The 26,849-nt window shown below is 32.8% G+C and overlaps 1 protein-coding gene across 3 annotated transcripts in view; it reads right to left on the reverse strand.

Annotated features, from left to right (window-relative positions):
- LOC128173184 (receptor-type tyrosine-protein phosphatase epsilon-like) overlaps positions 1–26,041 on the reverse strand; it is a 63,903-nt gene extending 37,862 nt beyond the window's left edge. The window contains exons 1-21 of one of the 3 annotated variants that reach the window (XM_052838905.1): positions 25,908–26,041; positions 25,576–25,710; positions 24,397–24,534; positions 22,734–22,834; positions 22,313–22,434; positions 22,063–22,142; positions 21,576–21,862; positions 21,263–21,350; positions 20,595–20,668; positions 20,277–20,313; positions 20,020–20,117; positions 19,806–19,934; positions 19,288–19,436; positions 18,960–19,095; positions 18,636–18,782; positions 18,387–18,480; positions 17,416–17,489; positions 17,199–17,333; positions 16,791–16,910; positions 15,868–16,010; positions 15,355–15,496 (exon numbers count right to left, since the gene is read on the reverse strand). In XM_052838905.1, coding sequence (XP_052694865.1) covers positions 15,355–15,496; positions 15,868–16,010; positions 16,791–16,910; positions 17,199–17,333; positions 17,416–17,489; positions 18,387–18,480; positions 18,636–18,782; positions 18,960–19,095; positions 19,288–19,436; positions 19,806–19,934; positions 20,020–20,117; positions 20,277–20,313; positions 20,595–20,668; positions 21,263–21,350; positions 21,576–21,862; positions 22,063–22,142; positions 22,313–22,434; positions 22,734–22,834; positions 24,397–24,534; positions 25,576–25,710; positions 25,908–26,031 — 2,553 coding nt within the window. In that variant the 5' untranslated portion in view covers positions 26,032–26,041. Of the gene's footprint in view, positions 1–15,354; positions 15,497–15,867; positions 16,011–16,790; positions 16,911–17,198; positions 17,334–17,415; positions 17,490–18,386; positions 18,481–18,635; positions 18,783–18,959; positions 19,096–19,287; positions 19,437–19,805; positions 19,935–20,019; positions 20,118–20,276; positions 20,314–20,594; positions 20,669–21,262; positions 21,351–21,575; positions 21,863–22,062; positions 22,143–22,312; positions 22,435–22,733; positions 22,835–24,396; positions 24,535–25,575; positions 25,711–25,907 lie in introns of those variants that run through there. The other 2 variants (XM_052838904.1, XM_052838903.1) reach the window with 2 other exon arrangements.
- Positions 26,042–26,849: the final 808 nt, after the last annotated feature.

Here is a 26,849-nt window from a genome sequence, read left to right on the forward strand (position 1 = left end):
AAAAGTCATATACGTATAAAAAAAATTCTAAATGATACACATAAAATAAAGTAAGATTTCTATTAACACCATTTCATACATATCAAAATACGTATAAATTTTTTTTTTTTTATTTTGAAAAATGAAAATCAATGCCAACCAGAGGGAACTATTCAATAGTGTTATAAACATTATCACTAAGTTTATTTTATGTATCAACATCCTGCAAGTATGCAATTTAACAACAACAAGAGGCCAACAGGCCTTAACGGTCACCTTAGTACCGTAGTCTATTGACATGCATGTCGAGGAATCTCTTATATGCAATTAAGTTTCATTCTGGAGTAAAAAAAAAGGATACTACAACTTTTAGAATTATCAAATAAGTTTATTATACCTCTTATTATTTCTAGACTATCACGTTTCAGGGCCATTAAACTTCCCTGTTATCGGCATTTTTTCATGATATCAAACCCCCTCGGAAGCCACCCAAATTTTCATTCTATTTTTATGAAAAATGTTGAGAATCAGCATTTAATAACAAGAGGCCCATGGGCCATATCGCTCACCTGAGGAACAATTGGTATGATAAAATCAGCTTAATGGAGTCATAATACAAACTATCTGGACAATGTACGATAATACATGTAAATTCTGTATAAATAAAATCCATTTTCCCCCTGGATATTCTTATGTTTATAATCATTAGTCCCTTTTCTAACAGGATGATTTTATAGTCATATCATATGTTGAGTATTGCAGTTCTCAAAAAGATCCTTAAAAATAGTATATACATGGGATATAAACCTACATCAAACTCTGAACCTTCTTGTGAGGCCAAAGAATTGTCCTGGGGCCAAAGTCTTCACAATCATAAAGAATCATCTGGCTGATTAGTTTTTGAGAAGAAATTTTTTAAAGATTTACTCTATATATTCATATGTTAAACTTTGACCCCCCATTGTGGCCCCACCCTACCCCCGGGGGTCATGATTTTCACAACTTTGTATCTACCTACCAGAGGATGATTCCACACAAGTTTCACCTTTCCTGGCTGATTAGTTTCTGAGAAGAAGATTTTTAAAGATTTACTCTATATATTCCTTTGTTAAACTTTGACCCCCCCCCCATTGTGGCCAAAACCTACTCCCGCGGGTCTTGATTTTCACAACTTTGAATCTACACTACCTGAGGATGCTTCCACAAAAGTCTCAGCTTTCCTGACTCATTACTTTCTGAGAAGAAGATTTTTAAAGATTTACTCTTTATATTCTTTTGTTAAACTTTAACCCCCCATTGTGGTCCCACCCCACCCCCAGGGGATCATGATTTTCACAACTTTGAATCTACACAACCTGAGGATGCTTCCACACAAGTTTCACCTTTGCTGGCTGATTAGTTTCTGAGAAGAAGATTTTTAAAGATTTACTCTATATATTCGTATGTTAAACTTTGACCCCCAATTGTGGCCCAAACCTACCCCCGCGGGTCTTGATTTTCACAACTTTGCATCTACCTACCAGAGGATGCTTCCACATAAGTGTCAGCTTTCCTGGCTGATTAGTTTCTGAGAAGATTTTTAAAGATTTACTATATATATTCTTTTGTTAAACTTTGACCCCCCATTGTGGCCCCACCCTACCCCCGGGGGTCATGATTTTCACAACTCTAAATTTACACTACCTGAGGATGCTTCCACACAAGTTTCAGCTTTCCTGGGTGATTAGTTTCTGAGAAGAAGATTTTTGAAGATTTACTCTATGTATTAAATTGTTAAACTCTGACCCCCATTGTGGCCCTATCCTACCCCCTGGGGGTTATAATTTTCACAACTTTGAATCTACACTACCTGAGGATGCTTCCACACAAGTTTTACTTTTCCTGTATGATTAGTTTCTGAGAAGAAGATTTTTAAAGATTTACTCTATGTATTAAATTGTTAAACTTTGACCACCATTGTGGCCCTATCCTACTCCCGGGAGTCATGATTTTCATAACTTTGAATCTACACTACCTGGGGATGCTTCCACACAAGTTTCACCTTTCCTGGCTGATTAGTTTCTGAGAAAAAGATTTTTAAATATTTACTCTATATATTCATATGTTAAACTTTGACCCCTCATTGTAGCCCAAACCTACCCCCGGGGGTCATAATTTTCAGAACATTTTATCTACCTACCTGAGGATGTTTCCACACAAGTTTCACCTTTCATGGCTGATTAGTTTCTGAGAGGAAGATTTTTAAAGATTTACTCTATATATTCCTTTGTTAAACTTTGACCCCCATTGTGGCCCAATCCTACCCCCGGGGGTCATGATTTTCACAAATTTGAATCTACACTACCTGAGGATGCTTCCACAAAAGTCTCAGCTTTCCTGACTCATTACTTTCTGAGAAGAAGATTTTTACAGATTTACTCTATATATTCCTATGTCAAACTTTGACCCCCCATCGTGACCCAAACCTACCCCCGCGGGTCATGATTTTCACAACTTTGAATCGACACTACCGGAGAATGCGTCCTCACAAATGTCAGCTTTCCTGGCTGATTAGTTTCTGAGAAGAAGATTTTTAAAGATTTACTCTATATATTCTTTTGTTAAACTTTAACCCCCTATTGTGGTCCCACCCTACCCCCAGGGGATCATGATTTTCACAACTTTGAATCTACACTACCTGAGGATACTTCCACACAAGTTTCACCTTTGCTGGTTCATTAGTTTCTGAGAAGAAGATTTTTAAAGATTTACTCTATATATTCCTTTGTTAAACATTGACACCCCTATTGTGGTCCCACCCTACCCGCGGGGGTCACGATTTTCACAACTTTGAATTTACACAACCTGAGGATGCTTCCACACAAATGTCAGCTTTCCTGGGTGATTAGTTTCTGAGAAGAAGATTTTTAAATATTGACTCTATATATTCTTTTGTTAAACATTGACCCCTCCCCCCCCCATTGTGGCCCCACCGTACCCCCGCGGTCATGATTTTCACAACTTTAAATTTACACTACCTGAGGATGCTTCTACACAAGTTTCAGTTTTCCAGACTGATTACTTTCTGAGAAGAAGATTTTTAAAGATTTACTCTATATACTCGTATGTTAAACTTCGACCCCCATTGTGGCCCTACTCTACCCCCGGGGGTTATAATTTTCACAACTTTAAATCTACGCTACCTGAGAATGCTTCCACAAAAGTCTCAGCTTTCCTGACTCATTACTTTCTGAGAAGAAGATTTTTAAAGATTTACTCTATGTATAAAATTGTTAAACTTTGACCCCCATTGTAGCCCTATCCTACCCCGGGGGTCATGATTTTCACAGCTTTGAATCTACACTACCTGAGGATGCTTCCACACAAGTTTCACCTTTCCTAACTGATTAGTTTCTGAAGAGAAGATTTTTAAAGATTTACTCTATATATTCCTTTGTTAAACTTCGAACCCCCATTGTGGCCCGACCCTACCCCTGGGGATCATGATTTTCACAACTTTGAATCTACACTACCTGAGGATGCTTCCACACAGGTTTCAGCTTTGCCGGCTGATTTGTTTCTGAGAAGATTTTTAAAGATTTACTCTATATATTCCTATGTTAAACTTTCACAACTTTGTATTTACACTACCTGAATATGCTTTCACACAAGTTTCAGTTTTCCAGACTGATTAGTTTCTGAGAAGAAGATTTTTAAAGATTTACTCTTTAAATTCATATTGTAAACTTCGACCCCCCATTGTGGCCCCATCCTATCCCCGGGGGTTATGATTTTCACAAATTTGATTTTACACTACCTGAGGATGCTTCCACACAAGTGTCAGCTTTGCTGGCAGATTGGTTTCTGAGAAGATTTTTAAAGATTTACTCTATATATTCCTTTGTTAAACTTCGACCCCCCATTGTGGCCCCATCCTACCCACGGGGGTTATGATTTTCACAACTTTGAATCTACACTACATGAGGATGCTTCCACACAGGTTTCAGCTTTGCCGGCTGATTAGTTTCTGAAAAGATTTTTAAAGATTTACTCTATATATTCCTATGTTAAACTTTGACCCCCATTGTGGCCCCACCCTATCCCTGGAGGTCATGATTTTCACAACTTTGTATCTACACTAACTGAGAATGCTTTCACACAAGTTTCAGTTTTCCAGACTGATTACTTTCTGAGAAGAAGATTTTTAAAGATTTACTCTATAAATTCATATTGTTAACTTCGACCCCTCATTGTGGCCCCACCTAACCCCTGGGGGTCATGATTTTCACAACTTTGAATCTACACTACCCGAGGATGCTGTCACACAAGTTTCAGTTTTTCTGGTATTTTGGTTCATGAGAAGAAGATTTTTGAAAATTTCTCAAAATTTTTCATAAATTCCTTATTATCTCCGTTTGCAAAAGGGTGTGGTCCTTAATTTTCACAACTTTGAATTCCCTTAGGCTAAGGATGCGTTGTGCCAAGTTTGGTTGAAATTGGCCCAGTGGTTCTTGAGAAGATGTTGAAAATGTGAAAAGTTTACAGACAGACGGACAGACAGACGGACGACAGACAAAATGTGATCAGAATAGCTCACTTGAGCTTTCAGCTCAGGTGAGCTAAAAACAAATTATTAAATTTTTTTTTAGTAGAGCCCCGCTCTACCGGCGCCCTATAGTGGTCAGTCTCTCTGTTCGAGATGGCTTGCCTGGAGAATATTTTCTTTCCCCTTGGCCAAATCTGGCTCAAACTTCCCAAGCAGAGTGCCTTCGGGTAAAGGTGTGTCGTGACCTCAAACCATGTATCTAGGTTTACGGTTAAGGTCGTAGCAGAAATATATATATAAACTCCTTGTCCGATGCATATCTTCTTTCTCCGTTGTCCAATCTACCTTATACTGTACTCATACTGAGTGTTTATGGTCAAAGGGTGTGCAGTGACCTTAGATGAAGCTTGTAGGTCAAGGTCATATCAGATCACGCTAAAATACTTTTTTTCAGAGCATATATACTTTCTACTAAGCCCTATTTGGCTCCATAGGTCGTGAATTCAAGGCCTGGCCGGGGTGGAGATTGAGCTCTAATATAGTGAATATCCATCAGCTGTATGTATATCTATATCCTTCGTTATGGGCAGGTATATGTAAGGTATATGTCAATTTGAAAGTTTTTGCAATGTTTGTGCTTATTATATATATGTATATATCTGTGCAATGTGTATCGTTCTAATTTTCTCGAATTGTCGTTTAGCTGTATTCCACCTGTATCTCAAACGACCGTGCAGTGAGCGGCCAACTCGAAAGCAAGATTTTTGTCTTTCCTAGATGGCCGAGTGGTTAGAGCGTTGGCTGCTCACTGCTAGTAGAAAGGATTCCATAGGTCGTGTTACAAATAATGTACAGTATACAGTGAATATAAACTTTCTACTATAATTATAAAATGACTTTTAGTTCAATCCACCGTGGTAAGCCTATTTTGAAATATGGTAGCATGGATGTATCTTCTTGAAATGACGCTAAAAGAAATACACTAACTTCTTACATAATTAAAATGGCTTTCCATCGGATAATAGACACTGTTAGAATTTTTCCCAAAGTTCGAAAAGGGTACTAAAATATATTCTCTCATCTTTACAAATCCCTGTATAGTTGCTCCTAGCTGAGCTGGAAAACCACTCGATGAAAGAACTCCCTCCCATCGTTGTTATGCTGGCACTGGGGAGGGGGGGGGGGCTGAAGATAGAATTTTTTATCGTTAAAATGACAGATGTCCTACGGACCCGGTTTAACGATAGAATTCGTCCCATATACTCGCTTGATAGCAAATTTAAAAAATTAGATAGCGCTGTATCTCGCCCAAATTTTCATAACATTGGTCTCAAATACCTATATTGTTGCTCTTTTATAATCCCATTTTACCGCATTAACTGTTTTTGCAACGAAATCAATGCCACTATCAACATCACGTTTAAATATTCGCTGTTTAATTTTTATTTATCCCCATCCCACTCCCTTTTAAAACACAATGCTACGTGACTGTCCTGTATTGACATAACGTATTGAACTAGAACTCGAACTAGATTTAGAGTTCAAATTTGTATAGTCAATTAATATACACATAAAAACGTAAACATTAGTATACGTAACCCAATATATACCCCTCTCTCTCTCTCTCTCTCTCTCTCTCTCTTTCTCTCTCTCTCTGTTCTATCTAACAAAGATTAGCTCCGTTTCAACCCAGAAAGTAAACAAGAAAGAGATTTAGCTAATGAGATGATCACCTTCCATAATGAATAGACATACACAGTCAGGTAAAACGAAAATACACTAGTTATGTTTACAAAAAAATGGTTGTCATGCAGATTTTCTTGCAGATTTCACCAAAATTGCTCGTTTTTTAAATGCGGGGGTTTGTTAAGAACTGATTGTAATATATGGTCCAAATAAGTGGTTGCAGAGAAAATATATAGGTTTAAGGAAGTAAAATAGAAGATAATTGTATACTGTTACGGTATACATACTATATTTAATAAGGCCTATAAAAAAAATTGTGTGTGTAGGGTAACACTGATGAAAAAATTAGGTTAGGTAGGTAGGGATTTTTTTTTTTATATATTATCATATTTTTTTATTCATGAATCCCAAGAGTGTTTGTTTGTGTCATATTTAAAAATAAGTTTTTAGTTTTTAGTTTAATAGAAATAATATAAAAAATCACATTCTGATAAAAACAGACATCTAAAAATAGTAGGATCGGGGCATTTTTGTAGGTTAGGTAGGGTTACCCTAAACACACAATTTTTTTTAGGCCTAACCTAATATAAAAACAGAGCATGTTCAAAAAAAATTCAAACGTTAAATGACATAAAAAATAAATTAAAAAGAAAAAAGCATGCGAAACAAACGGTCACTATGGCCAGGGATTGATCAATATGTATAATTGTAGCAGATATAGTTTACATACATATTATGAAGACAATGCAACATAGAATAGCAAACGATAACAAAACTCATCAAATTAAACAGAAAAATAATTGAAAAATGTCTTACCATATGCCAAAGCAGTAAAGATGGATGATAATACTTCGAAGACACAGCAGACCAGCACGGACCGACCAGTCATGGCGTTGTTGTGTCGGGTCGACCAAGATACGCTGTCTACCAGGAAGTGAATATAGCTATTCAAAGTCACGGCCGATCGGGTGCTTTATAGCGGCCGTGGTTTTTTCAATTGGCTACGAGATAGACTGAATGCTTGAATGCACATGTTTGTTGTGTGTGTGTAGTGATTTTTTTTTATCAAACCTTACGATAACATATCTCTAAATCATTGCAAAAATATGCATGAAATATATAAAAATATTACATGTATAGTATGTAAGACACGTTTGGGTGAAACATAACCGCAGATATTTGGACACTGTTTATTCGTTCGTTCTCATTTCAATATGGCTGCAATCATTATGTATTTATTGACAACTAAACGCAGGAAACGTAGCCTCATAGAACGATAAGAGGGGATGTTGAGGTGGTCATGCTTCAAGTATAGGCACATAATATAGAGGAAGGGGGGTGGGGCCGTGTAATGACTACCTGTCCATTCTTAAGCGGTTCTAGTAACGTGCACGCTTATTTTTATATTTATATGCATATATATTTCAAAGACAACTTGTGACCCACGTTTTTTTAAATTAAGGGTATATACCATAGTTAAAAAGATACGGTGTAAGATAACGGTTTTTGTGTTAAATATCTTCCTCCTCGCTACGCGGTCTAAGGCCATTGCAAGTGTTTTCTTTGTTTAGCGTCCACCCAAAGCTCAAAATCCTATCTTTTTATCAGGAAAAAAACTTTGAAACAAAAATAACAAATACCTACTATATGATTGCCATTTTGAATGTTGTTATATTTGATTTCTGATCTGGATTTAAAAATGCGAATTTGAGCCCGACATATGAAAAAGCGATCTAATTTTATGAACAAAAATTGTGTTTTTTTTAAAAATTTTTATATCTCAAAACCAATCCGTCCGCGGACGTTAAACATAGAAATAACTTGGAATGGCCTGTAATTTGCGGATCTTTCTTTGTGTGTATTGGATTGTTATTTAATATCTAAAAGAGGAAATGACTCCCCAAAAATGTAATCAGACTTTCATTGTTGGACTACCTGCCCTTTTTTTAAATATACCAGATTAGTTTTCCAACAGTTTACTTTCTTCACATTTTTACATGTATGTAAATACTTGTACTGATGATGATACAGCGTATAATACCGATATCACTTTCTAAGGTGAAATTGGAGATGCACGATCGGATTTCAGCTTCAAAACATTTTAAATGTATATATTTTCATCACCACAGATTTTAAAATGTCAAAATAATTCAGCATTGTTGTCTAGATAGATAATTAGAACTTTAGAAACTCAATTATATTTTATTATATAGTAAAAAAATTTAATGCTCTGCATAATTTCTTTTCAACAGTTTTCGTCTATCACATCTTGTTAAAGGGGCATGGTCACGATTTTGGTCAAATTTTATTTTCCTGTTTTTATTATTTACAATGCTTTTTGAATGCATTTCTAATGATCAAGTGAAATTTGGGTGGCCGTCGATGAGTTTTAAGCGAGATACAGGGCTCACAATTCTTCGTCATGTAAACAAGGCTCGTGCCCTGTTTCTGTTTACATAGGTTCAATATACCAGTAAAAAATCTTTTTCAAGATGATTTGTCAAAATTCTTATTCATTTTAAACATAAATAAACAGTTCCTAACCATTACTACATTCTTTTTAGGTCTAAAACTAGAATTTTCACTACAATATTCAAAATGTAAACAAAAATTTTGTTTACATAGCTAGGAATTGTAAGCTCGGTTACTCGCTCATAACTCAACAAATGTCACTCAAATGGGTTGCCTATTAAAAATGCCTTACTGAAGCATTATAAACATTAAAATCGAAAAAATAATTTTTGACAAAAATCGTGACCATGTCCCTTTAAAATTCAGACAAACGGCCTTACACACTATAGTAGACACTTATTTTTTGTGACGCTAAATGTGCAATAATTGCATGTATTTTGCATTAAAAATAAAACCAGTTTGAAATAAGCAGCAGGATTGAACAAGTTAATCTGAGGAGGGGTGATGTACAACAAAAAGTTACCTCAACTGGAGAAGATTACTTAGACACAGAAAATCGAAGACAAGAACTGGGATGAATGTAAAAGGTTTGCTCCAAAGGTAGGCTTCGGTGTGGATTGTAAAATTTAAAAGTATTTTCTTAGAAAGCTACTGTTCAGGTTAATTTCTTCCGGATCAAAAAAACTTAGTGGTGAGATTAAAACTCACATGCTTGATTCATTAATTATGATTATGCCTATCTTTGCAAAAGAAAAATTTGCCCCCCCCCCCCGTTTCCGACGCCTATGCATAACTATTGATAATTGATAAATTGATATTGATAAAAAAAACCACAGTGGCGTCGGAAGCTAATTGAATGGTTCCGACGCCTATGATGTTGAATAGATTGGCATTTGAGTGTTTTTGATGGTGGATTTGTCATGCATGTTATCGTTTATGTGTTCTTCGGTTATTTTCCAAAAAAGTTAGCCAACATTTACCAGTGCAGATGTGAAAAGCCCAGGTGCACATTCCACATTGACATTTTTAGACTTCTTGAGAAAGCTTAGTCAATATATCAATCCAAATAAAAGAATACCAAATGCAATGTCATTATGGCGATGTTTATAGCAGCTGGTGGCTTCAAGGGAAAAAAATAAGTAACAGTGCCCGAAAGACGGCCATTAGTTTTTTTTTTAAATTTGTTCATGAAGGTGTTGTTTACAGATAGGATTTTAGCAATGCTTCAAATCCTTATGTTAATCACATTTTTAGGTAATTTACTGTTGAACAGAATAAAAATCTATTTTGTCGAGGCTGTTTTAACTTTTGAATTTACAAATTAAAATACTCACTGTAAACTTATATAAATGGTTGAATTTACTATTCAGCAGCTTTTTTTGTGATATAGTTGCATGTTCAATATTTGGCTTTCTGTAGATGCGAAGTCTGAGCCTTCATCCGCTCTATAATCAACAATAAACCTCCTGCTTAATCAGTGCCCGATTAATTATTTTAAAAAATGAGATCGCTCAGTAATAATTCTCCTGAGAACGGACACTGAATTACATTTACCAATAGTACATTACTGACCATTATATTCAAGTCTTCTGAACACTGCATGGTGAAAACAGCGCATTTAATGGTGTCCGATTTTATCAGCAAAAAGTTACACTCAGTCTGGAACATTCATTCCGGATATGAAGGTAGCAACATTGCAGAAAAAAGCATTTTATTGTTTATATCAACATATTTCTTTTAACTAATTAATAAATTGAGCGTAAATAGTAAGTAAAATTCAATAAATTACTGTTAATGTACATAAGTACGTTAGCTAAAAGAAACAACCAAATTGTCTCCTGTTAGCCTTGAGTCTGACATCATCATGATTTTTTCGTGCAATCCTTGATTTTTCTTAGGTAGTTTCATGTCTCAACCAATCGATAAACAGGGCGTGTCAATTTCAGTCCTGTCACTTTCTTGTCAGTTTCAGCTGCTGTAGATTTCGAACAATCGATAAACGGGACGTGTATATTTCAGTCTGGCTGTTTCTATAGAGCTATGAATTAATTTACTATAAGGTTCCGTAAGAATAATACTCGGTAGATGTAAATAAAAACAGATAAATCAGCGCTCAAAACAAATGCGCTGAAATTGCGTGATAGCTTATGGTACGGAGATTAACAAAAAAAAAACAAAGAAAAAAACAAGCAAACAAAAAAATACCCCCCCCCCCAAAAAAACAAAAAACAAAAAACAAAACAAAAACAAAGCACAATAAAAAAAACTGTGCTGGCTATTCATGCCAGTGTCAATTAAGACACAGTTGTATAAAATTCCATGCATAAAGGTCATTTACAAAAGATATGTATATAATTTCCTACAATTTTAAATAGAGTGTCATACCCGCGAGGTAAGATATCTACTTTTGAAAAACATTATGACGAGAAAATAAAATCTTATCATTTATTTATTATTAAATTTAGTGTATCCTACATGGATTTAATCCAAACAGGTAGTTTTCCTGTAAGTTTCTTCGGAGTATTTTAGAATCCCTGTGGGAATTGAGTAATGAGTTGAGGGATCTGAGTTGAGGAACGAGTTGAGGGATTTGGAAATTTTGGTGACGGTGGAGCCTGATGAGTATTTTTTTTTTCCTTTTTTTTTTTTTTTTTTACAATTCAGCCCCCTTTAATCCGTTAGTGGATTACAAAATTCTACTGGACTTTTGTTAAAAATTCTCAAAAGAATCTGGGGGAATAAGCCGTTGCAAATGCCCACGACCTTCTCATACCTCTAATAAGAAGTAATAAACGTACGAGTTAGCTGGACATTTAAACGGCGGACAGTATTGTTCAAATGAAAATGTCCAAAAAGGCGTACCCATGCTTAAATTTTATAGTATTGACATATACTTTAAACTTGCAAATTTGAAATGACAATCACGTACTCATTTAAGGTAGCTCGCGGGTTTACCTGCTTGTGAGAAAACCTACCTTGAAAATTTGTCCACGTGATCCATAGGTTTTATAGTTTTATTTCTAAAATTTATTTAAGATTCGTCTGCGCGGTAATAATGTTATCGTGTTTCAAATACATATTTCAATGAAATATATAGTAAAATGCACATTTTTACCGAGAAACGCATTACAAAAATGTGCTCCAAACTTTTAAACGATTCAGACGAAATTAATCATACTAAACACAAAAACAGAGGAGATAATTATGAATCAATTCATAAAAAAATATGAGTATGTGTTCTCGGTCAATTTTTGGCAAAAAAACTTTAAAGATTTAAAAGATTTCTCAAAACCTTAAATTTTTATTACGACGTTAGCATGACGTCATCATTTCCTTACTTCTTATAACACCAAAATTGAAATGCATTTATTGACAAGACTAGCTGTTTAACACATTTTAGAACATGTAAATGCTTATTAGACATTATTGTAAATGTTATCAAATGCAATTAATGTAAGGCTGTAAAGATACAGAAAATTGCTATTTTTGTTTTTATGAAACTCTGAGTCAATCAATGCAAAAATAAAATGCCAGGCAACTACTGACATTATAAGTAAGTAATCGAATAAAACAGTTATCTCAAGCCAAAAGAAATTTAAGAATTTAATCGGTAGTACAGATTACGGAAGTTATAATTGTAAAAAAAAAAGTGAAGTAAATGCATACATTCTATTTCAAAATTTAAATGGAAGAGTTCTAACGCACACTCATTCTTTATCTTTATAGAACAAAATGTGACAATGTATGTGACATCTTTAAATTTTCAGCACTTGATATTATAAATCTTTGTATAAACAGTCAAAAACCGCATATAAGCTTTTTTAAATATTTTCTTTTATGCTTCTAAATGTCTCATTTTTCATTTTAAAAAAAAATTATGAGTTTACTATGACGGTCAACTCTTTACGTCGATTCCTACTGTGACGTCAGCAAACCCGCGAGCTACGTTAAAGAGTTTAAATTCAAAAATGTTGATTACTTTCTAAAAATATTTTATTTACTAATTTACCTCAGTCATCATATACAACCCCTAACGCAGGGGAGTCGACAAAGAGTATGGGGGAGTCGATTCCACCATTTGTAGTAGTCGATTTTTTCCGCTTCGGAAACAGGAGGAATTTAGGTAACACTTTTTATAGGTATTTAAAACAAGTTTTTCCAACAACAAAATGAGTGGCGTCGGAATCAAATTGAAAGTGGGGGGGGGGGGGGGTTGCTAGACTTGTACAAAAAATTGACAAGCAAAAAAAGGTCTTTGGTATGTATAAATTTGCAAAAAAAAATTTAGCAGCCCCCCCCCCCCCCCCCCGGTTCCGACGCCTATGATATATACCACACGGAAGACAGCGGTAGTCAAACCACTAACGTATAACAAGGAGACTTGTTATTCGTCACTGGTCATACTTTGTGTTGGTCATTGGTCCGAGTGGTCTATGTGTCTTCTGATACAACTACTATGCTTTTTCTTTTACAACAAATACGCATTTGTAATGTGATTTTACTGCCGATACAATTGGAAGTGAAATACATGCCTAGTTAATCGTTGAATTTTCATTAGGCGCACACTGTACGTTTAACTTAGCTTGTATTCTGCATTTTGAGCACAATTACATGCTTTTGTCCAGCGTATGTCCCTGCTGTGTTAACAAGACTCTCAAGGATTCAGAGCTGGAACGTTTTATCTTGCCATTTAATAGTATCTTGCATGCACAGCAACCATCTGTTTACAATATGAAATCGTGCAATCTTAAAGAGAATAACATACATTTCATATTTTATAAAAGTAGTAGAAAACGCATATCAAATAATTTCAGGTTATTATTAGCAAATTTTTAATTATTTAGAAAAGAAAAATACATTTTGACAATGTATATTATTAAGTATAAAAAGAAAATTACATTTTAACAATGTATATTATTAAGTATAAAAAGAAAAATACATTTTAACAATGTTAACAAAAAGATAAACAAAAAAACCCCAAAACGCGTACGATTCGAACACCCGCTTTTACAGTGACATTTGTTCAAAGAACTCCTCGCTTACCACTACCCCACCGATTCGCTTGTTTAGGGGGTATAATATAGCTGACTGCATTGTTATCAGTATTACGCAAACAACTGGACTTAGCCATTTAAAGACCAATCTTAAAAATTAAAAGAAGAAAACTTACTTTTTACCATAGAGTGGGTTTTCGTACCATTTTTTGGAAAATCGAAAAAAGAAAGACGTTAATATGTGTTATCAATATTTGTTCTTTAAAAAATGGTACGATGACCCACTCTATGAAAAAATATAATTTGAACATCCGATTTATATATACCAAATTAGCATATAACTATTTTGTTGTCTTAATAACAATTAAATGTGAAGATACTTTTTGTGGGTTATGGCAGCACTGAATGTATATGATTAAATATGTTTAATAAATGTAGCAAAAGTGAAATTAGTTAGAAAAAAAATGTTAGTTTTTTTAATGGACCTATGTGGTTTTTTGCCTCGGCTTATTCCCCCAGATTCTTTATATTAAAAAGAAAAAAAAAATTCTCAATGAATTACATTAAGAGGGCTGGAAAGTTGTAGCAATTTATATATATATATATATATATATATATATATATATATATATATATATATATATATATATATATATGAGTAAATATCCTTGAAAAACAATGCTTCTGAATACATTACATCGCATTTATCGCTTGTCAGCAGTTATGATTTGTTCGTAGGTCAAAACACTGTTTCACTTCCGTTTCCCAAGTAACTGCATAAGAGAGTTGATTAAGATCACCCCCCCCCCCCCCCAAATTGGTTATAGTCTCTATCAGCGATGGTCTATCATATAATATATCTTTCAGTCTCTACAAATTTGCGCCATCTTCATCAGACGGGTGCAAAAATGATTTCATTAACTGGCACAAAGCTATAAGTGCAAATCCAAATGTATTTTTAACAGTTCATAGAATGATGTGAACATATATAACCGAGAATCAATTAAAATGAAGCTTAAAATAAAAAAAAATATTCAAAATGTAATTAATCTTCTAATCAATGATATCAATAATAAAAGTTAGATCCTAGAAATTAACAGCCAGAGATCATTCAACAATAAACATTTTTATGTAACGGCAATGCAGGTACGTGGAGAGGATGGTACATGCGTACATAGGGGGAAAAAGGGGTGCGTGTACAAAACATGACAAGAACATAGGAAAACATAGGAAACATAGAAAACATAGGAATACTGTACAGGAAATAAACAATGCGTCTATTGGATGAATAAAACATTTCTTGCAGAAAGGACTTCTGACAATACATTCATAGACACGTGTTTCCTTTGGCAGTAAACAGAATTAAAACAATTATACATCGAATATTGTCTACTTGATTTCTCACATTGTTTCTTCTTTTTAAATGCAAATTACAGAATTCTCACAGAACCGACATCAACATGTCGTTCTATTGATTGCTGTAAATATTCTCTGATGTTGTTTCAATGTAATCCTGCAACGTTGAATACACCAGGGAATACTCCTCCTGTCAATGAAATTATACAACTAACGCTAAAATATGTTAGGACCAAACAAACATTTTATTCTGGTTTGATATTTTTCATTGTTATTACATTGATAAATTACTTAAACCAACATTACATGATGTTTAAATTGTTTAATTAGTCTGCTTGTTTTAAAATTTATATATGATATAGCTCCAATGAAAATACATAGTACATATAAAGATTCCAAACATTATACCTGTGTGGAACAGAACTCTGGTCTGCTTGTCTGTAGTTGTCGGACTGTTGTAAACACGTCAATGTTGTCGTCCATAATGATTTGTTGTATGGAGTTAAACACAGCACAGAACACACCGCATAGTGAAGCACCATCTCTGTATTAAAGAAAACGGAACAATGAAACGAATCATTTTAAAAAATCTACATTTAACTGTTTTCAGGATAAAAAATCAGCCTTATTATCCTAAATTCACATGTGTTACAGGAACTTTATATCATACAATTAACTAAAGGAATAGTCCTTTTACATACACTATAATTTACATCATAATATGTGCTGCCATGCTTAATATCGAGGAAGAATCATTCTGGTATTTACCTCCAGTATACTAGTATTTCGTTTCAAATATATAAAACATACTCAATGTCGCGGAGGGATTTCTGGGTTATTTCCACCTTAATGATTCGTTTCAAGCTTTAAAGACGATAGTAGGCTTGAGTTATTTGTTAGTCTGGGTTAACCTACTTGCTGACAATGGTGATTGGGGTGTCTGCGCCAAGTTTGAGAGCATATGACACCAAGTTTCTGAGACACGACGTATCTTTGGTCGTCCCGTTGGATTTCAGTGGTCCTTTCGGTTCTACAACTGTCACGGGATGGGACGTCTCCTACAGGAAGGGTAAACAAGACTATAAGTCTAAGAGTAAGAAGTTAAAAGGCATCGATTGTCGCGGCCATTTTAAACTATATTGGTCTCCTTTAGCAGAAGAGCTTTATATGAAATTATAGGAAAATAACAAAATTTTTTAAAGATAAAAAATAAAATATGGATTTTTTCTTTACTAATTAATAGTTAATAGCCTAACAAATCATATCTTAAAATCCAAGGTAGGCCTGATGGTTTTTGTTGACCATTCAGCCTCCTTAAATAATAACAGTGGAAAAGAGTATTAAGTACTATGTAAAATATTTTCTTTGTACAAAAGAATTCTAAATTCGAAATAAATACATAATTGTTTAGAATTATAAACAGTATCTAATAAAAAGAATTGTTATACTTTCAAGTTAAATACTGAAATCTGATTGGTTTAGACGCAGTTCATAATCCGTTCTATTACCCTCAGCGTTAGCAACGCACTTAGCAACGGGTAACATTAAAAAATGTTACATGCGCGAAAATTATGCGCGTACGGTTCGCCGTATAATTCACGTTATTGTTAAATTTTCTTTAGAATTAAGACATTCAGTATAACAAAATAAATAGTGCCTGTTTGGTAGGATAACAGTTGAAATTGACACCCCTCGAAAACCATTGTCAACCTCCGCTTCGCGTCGGTTGACAATGGTTTTCTCGGGGTGTCAATTTCAACTGTTACCCTCCCAAACAGGCACTATTTATATAATAAGATCTTTCCTATATTTTAGTTCTACCATGTGTTCAACTTTACCTCCCCGTGTATGATGTTGACGGTTGTGACCTTGACCCCGGTGTCACTCTCAGACTCGTGTTCCACAACAAACGGCGGCACGTCCTTGGTGGACGCTTTTTCTGGTAACCATGTCTTGGACTACAAGGGAAAAAATGATATGTATTGAATAGTTGTTTTGTTAGGTAGTGAAAAATTGAGTTATAATTATTTCAGAATAATATGATGACAAACAAGAATAACAAATATTCTCTTTCCTGTTAGAAATTCGCACACGCACACACACAGAGAGAGAGAGAGAGAGAGAGAGAGAGAGAGAGAGAGAGAAAATTTAGTTAAAACTAAGTTCATTATGTTCCAATGAGCATAACAACTTTTGTTTTACCACCATTTCTATTTATGTTCTTTGTTTGACAGAGATGCACGCACCGATTGAATTTCATGTAATGGATTCATACATATGACTGTATCAGATTCATGATCATTGAGCAGGCGCAGGAAGTCCACAGCGTCCTCTGGTGTCGGATAATGCGTCACTATAAACGCTCTATTTTGTTGGTAGGACTGACAAAATAAACATTAATTAACAAATTAAGTCTTGAAATTTATCGTAAACATTGATGTTGCTCAATTTACATAGACTTACAGACACATGGATTGCGTTGATGTAGTTTCCTCGTTTTGCGACCGATGACGTAAGGTAAAGACTGTACTTGTCCACTGGAAGAAAAAGAAAAGTAAAAACTGTTAGAAGAGAAATATTTCAAAACTAACTAATCTGAAAGGGTAAAATTTAAAAAGAAAGATCAAAACAATATTTGATGATTGCCATGGAAAATTCAATTAAATTTAAAGTTTCCAATTTTTCTCAACATGAAATATCTATAAAATTTTGATAGGGTGTTGGTTTATCTTGAATATCAACAACATTTCATAAGTTTCAATAAAAAATGATGTTTATTATTTTCCACAATACTGATTTAGAGTAGAAAATGTAGAATATTGATAATCTTTCATTTCTTTTAACTTAAAGTATGTATTAATTATTTTTCAGTAAAAGATTGTTTTTTTCGGAAGAAATAGCTGAAATATTTCAAATTTCAAGTTCAATACTTTCTTAACGCTTCGTTTTGTTTTCAATATTGCTCATTTTAAAAACTGTGTCATTTGTTAAGCCAAGTTTTTTACAACCCTTTCCATTAAATTTGTTTCAATCTAATTTTATTTAATTAACTTCATTTTTCAGAAACAAAATTTATTTGTAAAATGTTTTTGTTATTTTAATAATGTTTATCGTTGTGATTTTGTTCACAACTTTTTGTAAATCTTTCTAATTTTACCAAATTATTTGTGTTCTTTATTAATATCGATATTAACTTATTTCACTTGTTCAGTATCTTAAAACAACGACTTTTATTCTCTTTACGACGAAATGTTTTTTCAACATTTTTATTAAATTGTACTTTGTAATTGGGAAAAAAAAATTTTCTATGATTATATGTATGCTTTTTAGAGATTTTTTTCATCAATCGAAAAATAATCAAAAAATAGATGTAACTGATATAATCTTCGTAATAAACGTTTTTATTGTATAATTAAAATTTGATCATCACTTACATGGCAGAATAGTTTGCCCTTTCTTGTCTGCAAAATGCTGTCTAGACATCTTGTAATCTGTACCAGTGTACTCTGGTCGTGTTTTCATCAATTTCTATAGAATATATAAATAAATTTCTTTTACTACGCACGAAATACGTCACGTGCTTCTAACCACAAAACCAAGTCTACATTTAGAAAAACTATAATATGTAACTCCAAAGTCTGCTTCTACAAACAATAAAAAGGAATATCTTTGAAAGTGAGTACTTCAAATTCCTTTCTGATGACGGTTTGATTGGCTGGGCGATCTCCAGCCAGACTTTGGGCTCTCTCCGTGAACTCAGCCAGACTCCGTGTCTCAACAGCCGCTTTAAATTTCTCGTTTAGCGCCAAAAATATCGTCATGTACTGCTCCTAAAACCAAAATTATTTTTCTAAACTAAATTTAAAGAAATTAAAAAAAAAAATTATCTTCACTATAAATTGAGCGGTCGATTTTTTCTCCATCAGGCGTAAGCACGATTACTAAAAAATGTAATCGATTAATAAGTCTCCATGCAATAAAGTTTCACATTTTCATGACAGACTTACATAAGTTTGGACCATGTTCATTCTGTTTGCTCTCATGATCTTTACGTACTCAGCTACATTGATTTTACCGGACGCTTTACCAGCCTTGTATAGAGCATCCAGCGCAATGTAGGTTCCTGTGCGACCTATCCCTGCGCTACAATATGTAAAGAAGATTAAGACAACTCTTGTAACATTTTCCGCGAAACAAGTATGCCATTTTTCTGACTTATCCGATCATATACCACTTTAGAATGTCTGTATTAACAGGCTAATTTATTTTATCAAAGTGACTACTACATAAAGTTCCTTTTAAAAAAAAGATGAAATTCATTTTTGATGATCGTACCTGCAGTGTACAAGTATTGGTGCTTTATTCCTATTGGTCATTGTCCTCATCACGTGGCTATGGAAAACAACCAATGAAAGAGGGTCCGGGGTACCATGGTCAGGCCACGTGGTGTAGTGGTGTTGCGTAACAACACGTGACTTGTTTTGCTGACGATTATTATGAAAAACATATTAAGTTAAATACATAGCACAACATGTTGACTTTTTTTGCATAGATAAAACTCTCTTGTATGCCCATCATTGTCAAATTTATACATAAAAGTCGACTCGGGGAGAAGAACATAACTGTTAGTTAAAAGGAGTTGTTGTAACATTCAGGAAATACAATTTAGAGTACATCGACATACAATTTGAATAGCAACGGACGAGAATCTTTAAAAAAAATACAATGCTTCACACAACAACACATAAACTTTTCTCATTTAAAATCAAATAGGTTGTTACACAACCAAGATTATATAATATACGATTTTGTAATAAAGCTTATTAAATATCATTATAATGTTAGAAGTGCACCTCTTTAAGAGAAACCGTCAGTTTTCGGATGATGTAGAAGGCGTATTGCTTTTCCTCAACATTCTTGATGACGATGTTTCCGTAAAGTCTAGCCTTCATTTCTTCTGGCCAGTATTGGGTACATTTAATCTGATGTTAATGGTGAACAGTTTTAGATTAACGCAGTTTCAGATTCTTAATTCTTTAAATTCAAAAAATATATTCATCCACCAACCTTAACGCCCTCTTTTAAATTTGTAAGCATTACAATTTGTGAGACATTTTCTTGCCAAATCATCGTCCAGAAGTCGTTTAACGTGTTCTGTTTAGGACCTTACCAAAAAAAAATTCAAGATTATTTTCTCCAATTTCCTTTATAAAACTTTATTGTCAACAAAGTTATTGTCTGTTGACAAAATCAAAATATTGCTAGCTTTGCAATAAAATTGGTTCCCTATTTTACAATCGATTTTGGATTACTATAATTTTTACCTTGCGATGCAATATACTGGTTTTCTGAATCAGTACTCTAAAAAATTAAAACAATAGTTAATTCATCTTTATGATAAATGGTCAAATTATACTTTATGTTTGTTTTCAATTCTCAAAAGGCAATTATATAACGTACCAAAATTTGTATCAATAATGAAATGTATTAATTGATTAAACATCTTTCACAAATAAGAAACATATTTTTATAACATTGGTTTGTTTAACTTAAATGTTTTAATGACATATTGATTAAATATCTTTCACAGATAAGAAACACAGTTTTATAACATTGGTTTGTTTAACTTCATTGATACTCACACTGATGAAATTAGCATTGATATAGTCAGAAGACGCCTCACCATCCCCTCTAAGAACCACTCTAGAGTGATCGTCTACAACAAGACAAGAAATGCAAAAACTTTTCTTTGCATTTTATCAGCTTCGTAAAGTTCATAATAAAATAATAATTTAATAATGTTTGATAAACATCAAATTAACGTATTTATTGTACAGTTATTAAAGAATATCAATTCAGTCTATAAAATGCGTTTTTCATCTAGTTCTTAACTATCACTAATACGGGAATAAACATTCATAATTTCATCATTATGTCATTGAATTTTGCATCGAATTCAAATCCTTCAGTTCCTTTCTACACGCTCTCAAGATTTCTTCAAACATTAAATTATGATAAAATGGAAAAAAAATTATTACATGATATATGTGTTTTTTTTTGGTTTATTTTATTAAGAGTCAGTAAAATCATTATCATTTGTAAAGCAGTATATTGGTATTCATATTATTGATAATAAACAACTTGTTGTTTTCGGGGTGTACGAAAATTATTACCCAAATGAAATTTTTTCTGGTTTTTGTCTGGTTATATATATTTAAAGATTAAAAAAATTTATTATCCATCACTTAATAATCATGTACATGTATACTCGACATAAGATAACATTAAAAATGAATATTTTATAGCATACACGGGAATGTTGTTTTAAATCTGTTCTTCGCCAGATTGTTAGGGGATTTCCCGGCATCACATTGATACTGTTCTCCGTGGGGCAACATCTGTGTAATAAAAGAAACTTACATGTATTATACTGTAATCACATGAATGTAGACCTGTGTGATGATCGACATTTTGTATATATCATGTAAATTATTTCCAATAAATTGTAATCAGTTTAAAAACATGTCATTCAGTTCATCCAAATTTATACATATCGTGTATACCAAATTTTTACGATGCTTATGATTCAATTTAGATTTAGTCAAAATCTATCTATGGCCTACCGCGTATTCTCTTTTAAAACCATCTTCTTCATTTTTCTTCTTTTCTGCGATGACATTTTCGAGTTCACTAATTGGGATATCCAATATAGTTTCTTCGTTTAGATACATATCACCATAAGGATTCTCAATGCCTTCTTCGTCCTCGTCGTCATCTTTGACGTCATATTTTTTCGCAGTTGATGATGAATTGGTTTTTGGTGTTGTGGTGCGCTTTGCAGCTGGCTTATCTTTTGGTTCTGTGTTCTCATAAATGTTGGTAAAGCCTTGCTTTGCAGCATCGTTGTTTACTTAAAATATCGAGTAATATGTAAGGAGAAGAAGTGAAGTTTCTTTTTTATTTCTACAAACTGGCATTTAAAAGACAGTATTTCGAACTTTTACACCTTTATTAATGCAAGCCAATGCTATGCAACAAATACAAAATGTTTCAAACAACGCCTGAACAAATAATTATGAGTTAGTCTTTTCCATATACACATCAACTTACAATACAAGTTCTCTTCCATTTCTGATTTGTCTCTCCTCCTTTGTTTTGGTTGATCTTTCTTAGGTACGCGTGTTCTCAATCTGCAGTTAGTTTAACACTTAAAACATTGATTGGTAAAGAAAATTTCTAAATAATATATTAAACGGATATTATATTATTTAGTTTGCAATTAAAAGAAAGTTTCATTATATAACGAGTTTCGTTAAAATCGACAAAATAAAGCAGTCGGAACAACAAACAGCATATGTACCTCTTGAACACGATGATGGAGACAATGACAGCGATGACGATGACCAGCGCCGCTACAGCCCCAGCAATGATCGGAACGTTGTCTGTCGGTGGCGGGTCTGTAGAACCAGAAAGCTTACGTACCTGTACAAGCAATATTTAGATTTTATAAACATTGAGTTGTCCATCTTTTTCTTGTTCGTTTGGTTAAGCTTTAAAATTCAGACTACTATTTCGATTTGCGAATATAATGATTACTTTACATGTAATTATTATTATCTGTTTACCGTTTTTTTCTTAAATAACTGTGTGTCCCTAGCCTTTGTCAGAATTAACCTCTTGACCTTCTGTTTGATATATTTCAGAGGTAGTTAATAATAGCATTGATAAGACTGCTAGAAATGTTTTGTCTTTTATCTTGAGTAATCTTAATATGTATTTACCGGAATGCAGTTTCCCGTACGTGAGTTACAGGTGACATTTGACTCACATTTGTATGGACATGTCTCGTTACAGTTATAACCGTACAATCCCCAGGGGCATTCTACATCAAGAAATCAAGAAAAGGTAAAAGAGAATCCTGCATATATTGTATATAACAAGAGGTCGATCTTACAATGATATATTATATATTTAGAAAAGCTGATATAATACATACGGAAGCGTATTAGGGCCGCAGTAGTATTTTTTATTAATTTGTTATAACAGATTGGTAATTTTTTATAAAAAAATTTTATTTATGTTTTATATAACAGATTATCAATTTGTTATAACAGATTAGTAATTTGATATAACAGATTATCAATTTGTTATAACAAGTTATTAATTTGTTATAACAGATTAGTAATTTGTTATAACAAATTAATAATTTGATATAACAGATTATCAATTTGTTATAACAAATTATTAATTTGTTCTAACAGTTTAGTAACTTGTTATAACAGATTACTAATTTGTTATAACAGATTAGTTATTTGTTATGACAGATTATCAATTTTCAATGTTTGGTAATGAGATTCCATTGCTATGCTATGATATTGTACCGTCATTTCATGCATATCTATTACAATCTTAATAATATGGTAAGCAATGCTATTATCAATGAAAATCATATGATATGCTATAGGATTCAAATTCTTTATAATGTATATCGACGCTATGCTATGAAACTTAAATAACATAGCATTGAAATCATATTACATAACATTGGAATCTTATAGCATATCACTTGATTCTCATACGTAGCATATCATAACCTAGCACAGCATACCATATCATGTAATATCATATATCTTCATAAAGCATTTCATTTAGATTTAAAAAAACAAAAGCATATGATTTGCTATGATATATTGATGCTATTCAATGTTATTGATATAAAACGCTAAATAATGCTATGCTATGTTGAATGAGAATCAAATTATATGATATAAGATTCCAATGGTATATTATGTAATTCCAATGCTATGCTATGAAATTTAGATGACATATCATTGGAATCACATTGCATAGGATTGGATCTTATAGCATATCATTTGATTCTCATTCATCATAGCATAACAAAACCTACATGTAGCACAGCATACCATATCATGTAATATCATATATCGTCAGAAAGCATTTCATTTCAATTTACCAAAAATAGCATAAAAATGCAATGCTATGAGATTTCTATGCGATGCTATAATATCTGTATGCTATTATTAGTCTGTTAAAACAAATTATTTATTTGTTTTAACAAATTGATAACTTGTTATAACAAATTGATAATCTGTTATAACAAATTAATAATCTGTTATAACAAATTACTGATTTGTTATAACAAATTGATAATCTGTTATAACAAATTAATAATTTGTTATAATAAATTGATAATCTGTTATAACAAATTAATAAAAAATACTGCTGCGACCCATATACGCTTCTGTAAATACATCATGACGGATACCGTTATGATAATCGCATTACATTTGTAATTTAACAGTTTACAAAATAAATTTAAATTAATTTTACTTCTAAAATCAATCCATTACATCAGCTATGAAAAAAAATATCCAGTTATTAATGATAATGCAGAAAATTAATATATTTAAACGTCGCTCATACCCTGCGTGCAGTTGGCTCCATGATATCCCAGATCACATCCATTTAGACAGGAGCCGTTAACATGATGGCAGGCTTCCTTCTCCAAGCAATGTCCACACGTTTTAGAACAGTTCTGGCCGAACTTATGACCGTCACACTCTATTAATATGATTAAATTATACATATCTTATATTAGGTATAAAACATGTTAATATTTTATTTTACAATTAATAGATCCATCTATTAGTTCTTAACCATAGATGCACATGTATTTAATGCCCTGGCCTAGCCAAAAATTCTAAGTTTGTTATAGCACCCTATATATGATATAATAAACATTTACAAATCATCTATTTAAAGTGTAATAATTTAATTCTGGTTGTAACGCACTTTCTGACTGGCTAAAAAATTATTTTACATCGTATAAAGAATGTTGCCTACGTCATTGTAAGTCTAACGTCAAAAACGTATCAATACGCCTGACGTTTCGTTTGAATTTTGTACAATTTAACGTCATTTTAAAGGTCAAATGACCGTTTTTATCTACAATGAAGAGTAAAAAAATTAAATTATAAGCAATGAATTCAATATTTGTTAGCTTTATACGATATAAAGTGGTTTGAAACAGTTTACGTTTCTTTATAAACTGCTTATAAACTATAAACAGTTTATAAAGCGTTAACTGCCCAAACCATTTTATGTCGTATAAAACAAATAAATATTGAAATCATTCCTTAAATAAAACACCAACATTTTTTTTACAGATCGTGTCATCTCTGAAAGACACATAAATGTAATTATTGATATACATATATAAGGATTTCATTTGTAGAGTTTTCATCAATTAATCACTGAATCTACTGATAAATTTCCTTCGACCATATGATGATTTAGTAAACCTCAAAAATCCCCTGATTTCCAAGGACCTCTTAACAATCACATGTAGAGAATTATCAATTAATTGGTTAAATACAGCAAACACAATGGGCTTAGTACATTATTAGTAATATTGTTGAAATGTTGTGTCACAAACTTACTATTTTGAATTGAATACCAAAAACGTCAATCTTAATACCATGTTAGTAACCGGTTATATTACGTAAGCGAATCATAAGAGCTATTGTTGCTCTGTTTGCTTTATTTTACATGTATCATTTATATTAGACATTTGACTACATTGTCAAGCTGTTAAATGCCTACGTGAGTCACATGTATCTGGTTTCCATCCGACTTGACAGAGGCAGTGTCCTGTTATTCTGTCACATATTCCAGACTCCTGGCAATGGCTGCTACAGTTATCTTCACAGTTGTATCCATACGATCCATTTGGACATTCTTAAGAAAATTTAATAACTTCAAAAAAACAATTATTGCATATCTCTATTTTCTAAGTACTATTAAAGTAAAACTATCCATTTGTACAAGTTTTTTCTAATGTACATTGCCGACATTTTAAATAAAATACATAAAAAAAGAAACGAAAAATCTTCCAACTAAACAGGATAACTTTTGATAGTGTTATACTAAATTACCTTCAATACATTCAGATTCATGGAATCCCCTGTCACATCCATTTATACATGTTCCATTGATGTGGTCACATTGTTCAGAGCGCAGACAAGTACCACATTCTTTCGTACAATTCGCCCCATACATATTCCCATCACATGCTGAAAAACAAAGATAATTTGTGATAAAAAAAAGTTTCAAACCTTCACTCATATTTAACAATGCAAAATAGGAAGTGGTGATTTACCTTTATAGTAAACAATTTTAAAAAGAAAACTTTTTTCTTTTCAAACTGATGTGCTTTTGATATACGCAATGTTACGAAATCTGTTACTTATGCCAAAATTGGTGAAAATATATACACAACTTTTTTAACAATTTAATAGCTGTTATAAAAGGAAACTAATTATATAAGGAATAAGGAATCATTCTTTGAGTATTATGAGGTGATAATTTTGGTTGGGGCGTGATCAAGTCAAATAAAGCCCGAAGGGCTTTATGATAGATTTGATCACGCCCCGACCGAAATTATCACCTCATAATATTCAAAGAATGATTCCTTATTATTTATATTTATATAATGTTTTGCCATCGTACGATTAAACATTTAGTTATAAATAAGCAAACCCCGCTGGCGCCTCAATTAGGCGTCAATTGTATTATGGGTTATATAGTTTAAAATCGATACGTAGTGTTATCACATGCAAAGACACTGGAAAATGTAAATATATTCCTGTAATTACATGTATTTAAACTGAAATACATGTTGATACTTTAAATCTCTATTATACCATGTCCGCAGTTTCTTCCTTTCCATCCAGGCGTACATCCAAATTCACAGTCCCCATTAAATCTGTTACAGCTGTAACAGTGTATGCCACATTTGTCTGCGCAGTTTGGACCATACCAACCAGAAAGGCAAGCTGTTAATGATAAACTATTCAGATAAACTATGAAATATCTAT

Source organism: Crassostrea angulata, chromosome 2, assembly GCF_025612915.1.
Source record: "Crassostrea angulata isolate pt1a10 chromosome 2, ASM2561291v2, whole genome shotgun sequence".
Taxonomy (NCBI): domain Eukaryota; kingdom Metazoa; phylum Mollusca; class Bivalvia; order Ostreida; family Ostreidae; genus Magallana; species Magallana angulata.